We start from the raw sequence: 11,847 nt of genomic DNA, 5'->3' as shown, positions 1-11,847 counted from the left end.
CTTGTGCCCCAGTATGTGATCGATCCTGGAGAATGATCCGTGTGCGCTTGAGAAAAATGTGTACTCCGTTTTTTTGGGGTTTAGTGTTCTATAGATGTCTGTGTAACAAGAAAATATTAACCACAATTCCCTAATGATATTTCACATATAATGTTGAAGTGTCCTAATTTGCCTTAGAAATGAATTTTTACAAATGGTGTGTTCACATGAGGACCCAAACATTGCATCGGGCTGATATGTCTCTGGTCTCGATTGGTCTATAGATTTGCTCTTTCTTTCTATCTCTCTCTGCAGTTTAGTGAATGAAGCAACTGGCTCTTTGTCCTGTAGAATATCCCAGTCCGGGTTTTGTTGGTTATTTCCCTGAGGGCGTGTGATCCTGTTCACTGTACTTCTTTTGAACTGGTGGTGAGCTTTAACGGCTGGAAGAGTTCCCAGTTCTATATTTAGGCAAGAATGAGTCATAGGCAGTGATGTGTATTTCTACAAGAAAATAGATTTAATAGCCCTGATGGTCACTGCTTAGCTCCATCATTTCATTAGAGGTTGTAAAATGGGGATATTCTAATTCTTATAATTTCTTCTTCATTTATGTGTACAGTATTCTATAAGGAGAAATTTTCTTTACCTTTAGCTACAGTCATACAGAAAAGCAACATAAATGCTTGCTTCTTTCATTAGGTTTACCAGTTTGTGGAAGAAAGCATTTGTTTTCTAGAGTCCTTCAAAGGTGACCAATTTTTGACTTCTATGGATTTTAACATATTTGCTGTTTTTCAATCTATTGCTTTTATTATTCTGAGGGATGCTCAAATTGCACTGTTTGGCCAGAGGAGCCTCTTCAAAATATTTCTTGAAACTGCAACCTCGGTAGTGTTATTTTGTCATTTTCAGCTATGACTGTATATCCCAGGCTCATACATTTGCTATTCCAGGCCTAAGTGAGCCATTTTTTTTTCTTCTACTAGCCATTTTTTTCTTCTTCTACTTTTATTTTCTTATTTTTTTGGTCATTTTTTTTTTTGGAGCATTTTTCAATTTTATATATTTTTTACATCATTTTTCATTTTTACACAATGTATGCATTTTCATCTTTTTATAGTGCCCATACAATTCCCACACCACTTGTCCCCTTGTTTTGATCCTACTCCCTTCTCCCCTCCCCTCATAGTGTGTCTCTGGCTTATAGTAACTTGTTGATTTTGATTTTTACTTTATTATAATTTGTCTTTTTCCTGGTCCCTTATTTAGGTTTTCTAAATTCCTGCTATGAGTGAGACCAGCTGGTATTATTCTTTTTCTTTCTGGCTTATTTCACTGAGCATGAGCCCTTCCAGCTCCATCCATGTTGCTGCAAATTGCATGAGTTCATCTTTTTTGATTGCTGAGTAATATTCCATGGTGTATATGTACCACATCTTCTTGACTCAGTCATCTATTTTTGGGCATTTGGTTTGTTTCCATAGCTTAGCTATCGTAAATAGTGCTGCTATAAACATAGGGGTGCAGGTGCCCTTTTGAATCAATGTTTCTGTGTCCTTTGGGTAAATACCTAGGAGTGGAATTGCTGGATCATATGGAAGCTCCACCTTTTAGTAGGCTGAGGAATCTCCACACAGCTTTCCACAGTGATTGGACCAGTTTGCACTCCCACCAGCAGTGCAGGAGAGTTCCTTTTTCACCGCATCCTCACCAACACTTGTTGCTAATCTTTTTAATATGTACCATTCTCACTGGTGTAAGATGGTATCTCATTATAGTTTTGATTTGCATTTCCCTGATAACAAGATATGCCTGTTGACCATTTGTATCTCCTCTTTGGAGAAGTTTCTTTTTATCTCTTCTACCCTAAATGAGCCATTTTTCAAAGGGACATTAAAAAAATTTATTTTAGGGCCTCCCTGGTGGCACAGGGGTTAAGCACCACACTATGAAGCAATCTGCAGCCTCTGCAGCATGAGTTCAATCCCCAGCCGGCCAGGGAGCAACCCACATGGCGCAGCAGACCACTCCTGTCTCACCTGCTGCTCCCCTCAGCAGTGTACTTCAGTCAGTCTGCCTGTTTTGTTCCCCACTCCGTCTCTGGCGAATGCTCTCACCGCCCCCCCCCAACCCTGTCCCCTGTATCTCTGGCCTGTACCCCAGTTTTTGTATGCATAAATAAATTAAAAAAAATAAAATATGGTAGCTGCTAACCATGTGGCCATTTAAATTTAAATCAATTAAAATGAAAAAAAAATTGCTTCCTCAGTCACACTAGGCCATTTAAAATACATATATTTGCAGACAGAAATGTCAGACAAATGTCAGCTCTGAGGGCAAAATATCTGCCAGTTGTTTTAGTTCTTCATTTCAGGTAAACAGGCAGAAGCATGGAAAGTTTATGGTTTCTTTCTTTGAGATTAAAATGCGCTTTTAACTTTATTGGAGAGCAATGTAAACAGGGGCCCTGACACTCTCACAGGGAAGACCTTCCTGCTCAGAAACTTTGGTAGGAATAACTGAAAGAAGCAAAGGGATCCTCATTTTAAAATATGCAGCACAGTGGGTTCAAAATCTATCTTATGGGGGGAAAAAATAACCATTTTGTGTTTGTGATTGTGTTATAGAGCAACCCCGATATTAAAACGGGTTCCTGGCTGTGGGTCCTCACCCGCGCGCTTTAAAGGGACTTATGAATACTCTACTACACACACACACAAAAGGTTAATAAAAGGTTTATTTACAAGAGAAAAGGATGTATGCTTCAGGTATAAAGTTGGTCTCATCAGACTCTTTCCAGTTTCCAACTAGGGATATTGGTAAGAAAGAATTAAATATTCATTGTATGTGTTCGGCAGGATAATTGAGTAAGGAATCTAGAATTTAAATGTAATGAAAACCACTCATGATTTTACAGGTGCCTATCAAACAAAAAAGAAACAGAAGAAAACTTCAACTTTGAGTGAATGTATGTGGCAGAGCTTCTGCAGAGATCTTGTAGATGCTTCTATCTTCCTAATCTTCTATTTTCCTTAGCCAAGGAAAATCCCAGGGTAAGTGGGAAATCTAGTCCCAATCCATTTCCAGACATATTAAATTACATCCTGTTTCAATGAAAGTTTCTTTTTTAATTCAGATAGCACAAATTTTCCCCCTTGTGATCTTTTTCCCATTTTCCAGGATTCAACTCAGAATACCATATTGCCTTAATCACCAAAAAATGAATCACCTTCAAAATGTACTTGTAACAATATGTGCACATGCTTAAAAAGATAATGAAGCAGCACCAAAGGATATAAAATCAAGTCTCCTTTGACAACCCTGCACTCCCAATTCCAAACCTGCATCCTCATTGAGGTTAGTTTTTGGGACAAACAAGTACACACAATTAAAACCTCATTTTAGAGCCAAAGGAAAAGAGAGGGGTAAAGACTGGAATCTTACTTCGATACAGAAAATGATAATGCCACACAAACTCGCAAGGAAAATAAGATAATTTCTTGTTCAGTCTATTTGGAGGATTATCAAACTGAAATGAATGCTGGATTTTTGTTATTTTTTTTTAACCTTGTAGTTTATAAATATACAAAATTGAAGTTTGCTTAAATTTATATTACATATTTATTAAGGCAAGGAATTACATAGAGAAAAAAAATTTGCTCTGTTGAAGGCATTCATAGGAATAATGTTGGAGCGTCTCACACCAGTTTAAAAGACAGAGGGCTGGGCCTCCCCGGTGGCGCAGCGGTTGAGCGCTGGGTTGCGAAGCTGCTCGCGGCCTCTATGGCGCTGGTTCGATCCCCGGCTGCTCCCCGGCCACCAGAGGAGGGTCCCACATGGATCCCACATGGGTCCCACATGGTGCGCAGACCTCTCCTGCTGCCCACTGGGCTTTGTGGACTCCACCCCCACCCCAGGCCAAAGCCAAAGACACTGGGAACTCCAAATCCCATCACCACCAAAGGGAAGGTGGCTGGGACCTGAGGGTGGGGTTAAGTAGCCAGGTTGATATAAAGGCAGACACTTGGGCTTTGAGGGGGAGGGGGGGGTCTCCCATTTTGGCTCTCCGCCAGCTTGCAGTGTCTGGCCAGCTCTGAGAGTGACTTTGGGTTTCCAGGTCAGCGGATCGGGTAGGACGCATTAAAGACTTTATTTCCATATTTTCTCCCTGAGTTGTACATTTTCCTTTTCCCTTGTAAATAAACCTTTCGTTAATCTTTTGTGTGTGTCTGTAGTGGAGTATTAATAAGTCCCTTTTAAGCGCGGGTGAGGACCCAGAGCCAGAAACCCGTTCAAAATCAGGGCTGCTCTATAACACCCTCAGCAGTGTACTTGGGTCCTTCTGCCTGCTCTGGTCCCCGCTCTGGCTCTGGTGAATTCTCTCACCCTCCCGCGCTTCTGACTGTACCCAGTGCATGTATAAACAAACAAACAAACAAACAAACAAATAAAACATGCCTCTATTAAAAAAAAATAAAAATAAAAAAATAAAAGACAGAGGGCTGTTTTTTAACATGTTTCGATTGCTTCACCACACCCCCACCAGTTTCCATTCATGACCACTCGTGTCCACAGGCCCCTATTCCAGGCCTGCTGTTAAAACAGGCAGCTGCTGGGGGCGAGGCTCTCGAGTGAGCAGAGAGTCACTGAAGAGTGAGTTTTAGACAGGACTCTAGGAAATATCCAAACAGAATGGAGACTTCCTTTGATTCTGATTCCTGGGCGGAGTTTCTGGATTACCAGGCCATCTCAGGCTGTTAAATTGCAGCTGGGGCCTTCCTATTGGCGCAAGGGATTAAGACACAACCTATGAAGCTGTCCGTAGCCACTGTAGCACTAGTTCGATCCCTGGCCAGGAAGCTACCAACATGGCGCAGCAGACCTCTCCTGACTTACCCGCTGCTCCCCTCAGCAGTGTATTTCAACCTGCCTGTTCTGTTCCCCACTCTGTCTCTGGTGAATCCTCTCACCCCCACACTTTTGGCCTGTACCCCAGTTCTGCTATGCATAAATAAATAAATCTTTAAAAAAAAAATAAATCACAGCTGGTGGTCAGCAGCCAGCAGCCACTAACCTCTGGTTTTCTCCCAGGGTTGGCCTACTGATCCTGGGAGCTACGGCAATGGAACCTGTCTGTAGAGATCTGGTGCATCACCACTTCCTGCAACTGGCAACCTATTGAGCCCAGTGTGACTGAGAGACAATAACCTCAAGATTGGGGAGGGGTAGGGCTTCACTCTCCTGAAGTGGCAAGGGAAACGATGTGAGTCACATCTGGAGGCCAGCTGCACAGAGATGCTGGAGTCTTCTGGGCCTCCGTCTAGATGGTGTTTCCTGATCTGCTGACTTGGGGTGTTTTTCCTTCGTAGGAATACACTAAAGCATTGTCCAGGGCAGTGACACTTCATATGATGCTTTTCGAGTGAATGAAAGAATAAATAAGCATGGAAAAATGGAGGGACAGACCTTTCATGCCCACATGTCCTCTGCCTGAAAATTCCAATGGCAGGGCCATAGTGATAAGGAAGGCAGGGAGAGGAATCATAAGGAAGAGGTAGAAGGAGTAGGCAGTATTATCAGGGTGCCTATCCGAGCCTCCCAGGCTGCACAGAGTCTGGCACAAGGCCCTGACACCCCATCTGTACGCCAACCAGGACAGAATCAGGCACAGAAGCCCTCCTAGTAGCAGCACAAGAACACTTTCTGCTTTGACTCCTGGAAAGTCCATCCAGAGTGAAAACATCTAAGCTAAGATTGTCTTTTAGAACCTAAATGGAGAGACGCAGGGGGGGCTGTGCTCTGACAGACCCTCCCCACGGAAGCCCTTTGTGTGCCAGGGAATGGTCCTGGTGAATCAGGGTCTCCTCTCCTGAGGACTTGCCCCTTGGCAGAGCAGTTCCCCAACTGGATCACAGTTCCTCTTCCTAGAAAGTGGGTCCAACAGATGTTAGCATGGAGTGCGCCGCATAAGGGATGTACAAAGCAGACCCTGGGTAGACTCACTCAGTAGTTGTATAAAGTAAGCACTGAGAGAAATGGGTTTCTGTTAAGACTTCATAATCTAGGGAGATAAGTAGGTACATAACCATAACCGTAGTGCAAATCAGGATAAAATGGGAACCTTAATGACGTCGTCTGCAAGGGCAGAGGAAAGAGGAGTAGAAACCTCAGCCAGCCCCTTTCATCTCCTCCCTTTCAGTAGGTGAGTCTCAAACGCTGCAGGCACCGCCAGAAAGGCCAAATGGCGTGTCTATTAACGTGGCCCGTTTTGCACCCTGCGTGTACACTAGCCTCTGGGTCACAGGGGCATTCCAGGCAAACGGGTCTAGCGCTCCCCCACTTTCCCCTGCTGCTGAGGATGAGTTTACTGCCTCCCTTTGAGGTCCCTTTATCTGCACCCTCCTTCTGACTCAGAATGTGCTAGGGAGGCACGCAGAGGCCAGCGGCCGGGTTGTTTGACCAACCTGGTACAGGGTCTAGCACATAGCAGGGGGGTGAATAAACACCTGGGAGGCCCGCAGGAGGACGCGGGCAAGTCAAGGCCCTGGCCAAGTGGGAGACAGACAGGCCTCCCGGATGGGCGACCGACTCCCGAGGCCGGGGATCTGCTTGCACCCCGCCCACGCTCTCGGCCCCTCGGGTGTCCCTCCCCGAGCAAACCTCCCCTTGGGGATGTTGATTGAGGTGGCGAGGCCGGCGGGGCGGATGGACCGGGTGGGGGGGGGCCCGGAGGGGGTCCCCGGGGCCCAAGTTCACGCCTCCCTCCCTCCACCCCACGGTCAGCGGAAGCGATTTATTCCCCACCGGCGTCTGACGGGGCCGGGGGCGGGCTCGCACCCCGAAGAGACACGGGCCTCCCCGAGTCCCCACCTTTGATCGCGCCGCCCCGCGCGCCCCCCCCTCAGCCCCGGGCGGTATAACTAGTCCGCGGCGCTCCGGGCGGCGCACGGGGTCGGCAGAGATGGCCGCGGCGGGGTCCAGCCCGCTCCAGTTCGGGGAGAGCGCGGGGTTCCCCGCGTACCGACTCCCCCACGCCGGCGGGGCGCTCCTGCCGTCCCCGAGCCCCGCCGCCGCCCTGCTCCCCGCGCCTCCCCCGGGCCCGGGCCCGACTGCGGCGCCCAGGCTGCCTTCGCGGGCTTTCTCGAGAGGGGTCCGGGGGCCGCCGCGCCGCCCCACGCCGGCCTGGGCCCGCCAGCGCCCCCTAAAGGCTCGGCCGCCCCGTCGGCGTCGCAGCGCCGCAAGCGCACGTCGTTCAGCCCGGAGCAGCTGCAGCTGCTGGAGCTCGTCTTCCGCCGAACCATGTACCCAGACATCCACCTGCGCGAGCGCCTGGCAGCGCTCACCCTGCTCCCCGAGTCCAGGATCCAGGTGAGCGGCCCGCGCAGCCCGGCCCTTCCCCTGTGCGCCGGGGCCCGCTGGCTTGGCTGACGTTGAGCACGTTGCTTCCCCGGAGCCTCCCTGCATAATAGGGAGACTGTCAGTCCTGCTGCACGGGGCGATGGTGAGGCTTAAAAGACTTGTCTCCTTGTGAGTATAAGGCCCCCTCAGGAGGGTGGCTGGTGCTTTGAAATGGTCAGAAGTTAAACCCTGAGCAGGAAGGTGATGGGAAGTATTTTCACATTTATTCCTTAGCCAGGAAGACATGGATGGACGAAGCAGTTGAGTTTCCCTCTGGTCTGAGAAGGGTAGCTGAGAGAGGGCAGGGCTGCCTTAGCAAGTTGATCCATGGGGTCTTAGGCCATTTTCTTGGCAGGTATTGGGTGTGCAATTTTGGTTTGAAAGGATGTAGCCTTTGGGGGTAAAGCCTGAAGTATATCGTGCTTCTTGTCACAGTTTGAAAAATCTATCATAAAGTGCATTAATTGTCTAAAGCAATTTCTTTTTTCTTTTAAAAAAGATTTATTTATTTATGCATGCAAAAGCTGGGGTGTAGGCCAGAGGTGTGGGGGGGGGGTCGAGAGGATTCACCAGAGACAGAGTGGGGAGTACAATAGGCGGATCAACTGAAAAGAACTGCTGAGGGAGACAGGAGAGGTCCGGTGCACCATGTGGGTCGCCTCCCTGGCCAGGCATGAACTCCCAAACTCGAACTCGTGCAGCAGTGGTTGGTGTTAGCTGTATCTTTAACCCCTGCGCCACCAGGGAGGCCCTGTCTAAAGAAATTTTGATGAGAATCTTGAAACTTGGTGGTAACGAGGAATCTTTCTTTTTGCCTGTTAGTCTGTGGCACCTGGGCCCATTTCCAAGTTCAATTTTAAGTGGGAATCCTCATTTTAACAGTGGGAGTGGACCTGTTTTTCTGTACCCCTGGTGGGATACATTTGCCAGTTTCAACAGTTGGCACTAGAGGCTTCCTCAGCAGGACATCCTCAGGATTTGTGAGGAAATAGTGAGCAGAGCAATTTATCACAAAAGTAAAATCCATTGAGCAAAATACCTCCTTGATTAATTTGACAAGGGAGCACACATTCAAAAATCAGTTCTCTAGGTTATTGTAATGTGTGTCATCTTTACAGAGTAGCATTTCCCCCTAAAAATTTTTTTTTAAGGATTTTTTTATTTATGCATACAAGAGCTGGGGTGTAGGCCAGAGGTGTGTGTGGGGTGGGGGTGAGAGGATTTATCAGAGACAGAGTGGGGAACAGAACAGGCAGACTGATTGAAATACACTGCTGAGGGGAGCAGCGGGCGAGACAGGAGAGGTCTGCTGTGCCATGTGGGTTGCTTCCTGGCTGGCCAGGGATTGAACTCGTGCTCCAGAGGCTGCAGATTGCTTCATAGTGCGGTGCTTAACCCCTTGCACCACCAAGTAGGCGCTTCCCCTAAAATTCTAAGAACATCTATTTCTGTGACTCTATTTTTCATTGCCTATCCCTATGTAATACCTAGATAGAATGAGACATTATTCCAATTTTGCATCTGAGAATGGTAAGAAAGCCAGGGGCACTGATAACTATCAGCCCAAGTACTTTCTGGACACCTTAAGGTTCTGGAGCAGGGAGACAGGACATGTTCAAGTGGAACTTATTATGAACTATGAAAGAGATAATAGCATAAGGACTATAACCAAAAGCAGTTTTTCTCTCCTTTGTTCCAGGTGTGGTTCCAAAACAGACGTGCCAAATCACGGCGTCAGAGTGGGAAATCTTTTCAATCTTCATCCAGGCCAGCGCTGTTCCTCCAGCACTGTACTCATGGAACTGAAGCAAAATGTTTGAAGCCCCAGCTGCCTCTTGAGGTAGATGTGAATTGCCTGCCTGATCCCACCAGGGCTGGAGGGGCCATCTCTGACCCTAGCTCTCAAGGTCAGAATTTTGAAAACTATTCTCTTCTCTCAGAAGACATTGGTTCAAAGCCGGACTCATGGGAGGAACACATTTTTTCTGCCTTTGGTAACTCTTGAGGATTCTGGGAGAATTCAGGATAAGCGCAGAGAAGCCATGACTGACAGCCAGGGAGACACACACTAAAAACCTGCCCTTTTTGACTTCCATGTTAAGAACACATTCATATTAACCTTGATGATGATTTTAGTCATCTCTCACCTGCGACGCTTCCTCCCTTCACCTATGAACATTTACCCACACAGTCTGTTCTATGGCATCCGGCCCTCCCCCTCAGGTGTGCTGGCATTCATTTTTACCGGTGTACCTCCAAGTTTACACATCCAATTTGGCCCGAATCCATGCTCCTTTTGCCAGTTTTGTGCATGTTTTTTGGAGTGGTTTTTCAGACCTCATTATCTTCTTCACAAGAACGCCTCAGTTTGACTCAGATTCCCCCTTGGTTTGATAGTTGTCATCTTCTCATGGTTTCTTCAAGTTTTATACCTTACCGGAAAGCTTAAACACTCTGGCCTGTCTCCTTCAATCCTCATCCTATCACCAAGATTTACTACTTTTAAAATTTGGCCTGTCATCTTTACAGTCATTCGTAGTTCTAAAGATTCTGTGTCCAGAATATCAAGAGCTACCTGCCTCTAGCCTTTCAATTTAAAAAACAAAACTACTTTTAGAGATCAGTAGTAGCTTCAAATTGCTACCAAATTCTAAAGGCCTTTCAGCTACCCTTTCAGATACTGACACCCATAGAGTACAGGGCAGACCTTGTAAGGTCACCCATCCACAAAATACACCTGCCTCAAAGTCACTCTTTTCAGTGCTGGAACCGGCCTCTTTCAAAAACACTTGAGGGGCCTCCCCGGTGGCGCAGCGGTTGAGCGCTGGGTTGCGAACCTGCCTGCGGCCTCTGTGGCGCTGGTTCGATCCCCGGCTGCTCCCGGGGCACCAGAGGAGGGTCCCACATGGCATGCAGACCTCTCCTGCCGCCCGCTGCTCCCCTCAGCAGTGTACTCCAGTCCTTCTGCCTGCTCTGCTTCCCGCTCTGGCTCTGGTGAATTCTCTCACCCTCCCGTGCTTCTGGCTGTACCCAGTGCATGTGTAAACAAAACAAACAAACAAACAAACAAATAAATAAATAAACATGCCTCTAAAAAAAAAAAATAGGGTATACACACTGTGCCAAGCTGTTTAAAAAAAAAAAAAAAAAAAAAAACACTTGAGATCCCTCTTTCTGAAGCCTAAAACTTTTAGTCCTGATTTTGTACCTGTTATTTCAATCAATCACTCAGTTACCCTTAGCACTTGTTATTGTACTTCTGTACAACCTTAGTGGATCATTAAATGTTTTCCACAAATGTTTCATTGTACTTCTACTAAAATGAATTTTATCCTTTAGACAGCACTTACCACAGTGCTTTACGATTGCTCAGGACATATTGTATGGTCATGAAAAACATTTCTAAAAGAAAAGTTTCTGTAAATGTAGCTAGCCATCATATCAACATGCCACTGTGCTGGGAAATTTAACACAAAAGCCTATTTTTGGCTTGTTCAAAGTTCAGTAATATGAGTCTTCTGGTTTCAGATTTCTCTTTTGCCATTTATATACAAAGAATCATGTAAATTACTATTTTTAATCATGTAAATTACTATTTGAGAGAAATTAAAGTGCTGTTTTGAGAGTTTTCAAGCCCTTGTTGGCCAAAGGAAACCATGGGTGAGGTTTCTTTGTAAACTACCTTGGAGGAAACTTGTGATAAACTGTGGGTAGGGCTGGGACTCATGTTTTATTGGTTACCAGAGGAGTCTGAGCTTTGTTGAATGCCTTAGAGATTATACATGGAAGTAGCCCTAATTTTCAGAGGTGTTATTCAAGTGGCTTGCTTTCTTCACTTAGCAAATCCACTATTTTTTAAAAAGATTTATTTATGCATACAAGAACTGGGGTGTAGGCCAGAGGTGCGGGGGATGAGAGGATTCACCAGAGACAGAGTGGGGAGCAGAACAGGTGGATTGAGTGAAATACACTGCTGAGGGGAGCAGCGGGCACGACAGGAGAGGTCTGCTGTGCCATGTGGGTAGCTCCCTGGCTGGGGATTGAACTTGTGTTACAGTGGTTGGTGGTAGCTTGATAGCACTGTCTTTAACCCCTGTGCCACCAGAGAGGCCCCAAATCCACTAGTAAAAGCAACCAGGACATAGTTCAGGCTTTAGAAGACTTGACTTCTGAATCCTTGAAACTTGTCTGAAACCAAAAATCAAGATGATAAACATTATTAAGTGCTTAGTATGTGCCAAAGATTGTGTTCTGGGCCTATTGTGGGATAACCAGGTCTAACAATTACAGAGAGCTTCCTGGGCATCTAGACTTGTGACTCCACCAAATGAGTGATCCACAAGACTAAAAGACATAGACTTTAAACTTACATTCCACTAAGGATTAGATTTAAATCTTGCAATTAATTTATTAGTTGTATTTTTGTACTTGTATCTTTGTCCCAGTGAACAATTAGAAAATCTACAA

At 46.2% G+C, this 11,847-nt stretch overlaps 1 protein-coding gene across 1 annotated transcript; it reads left to right on the top strand.

Annotated features, from left to right (window-relative positions):
- The first annotated feature begins 6,943 nt into the window (after window positions 1-6,943).
- On the top strand, window positions 6,944-9,454 carry MIXL1 (Mix paired-like homeobox). The gene is given in 3 exon segments (XM_037511470.2): window positions 6,944-7,102; window positions 7,105-7,350; window positions 9,080-9,454. Coding segments are annotated over 3 exon segments (711 nt in total). The 3' UTR covers window positions 9,386-9,454.
- The last annotated feature ends 2,393 nt before the right edge of the window (window positions 9,455-11,847 follow it).

This window comes from Talpa occidentalis, unplaced genomic scaffold, assembly GCF_014898055.3.
Source record: "Talpa occidentalis isolate TD23 unplaced genomic scaffold, MPIMG_talOcc4v2.1 talOcc4.14, whole genome shotgun sequence".
NCBI classification, from domain to species: Eukaryota; Metazoa; Chordata; class Mammalia; order Eulipotyphla; family Talpidae; genus Talpa; species Talpa occidentalis.
Note: the sequence above shows the minus strand (reverse complement) of the source record. Positions and strands in the feature narration are given on the sequence as shown.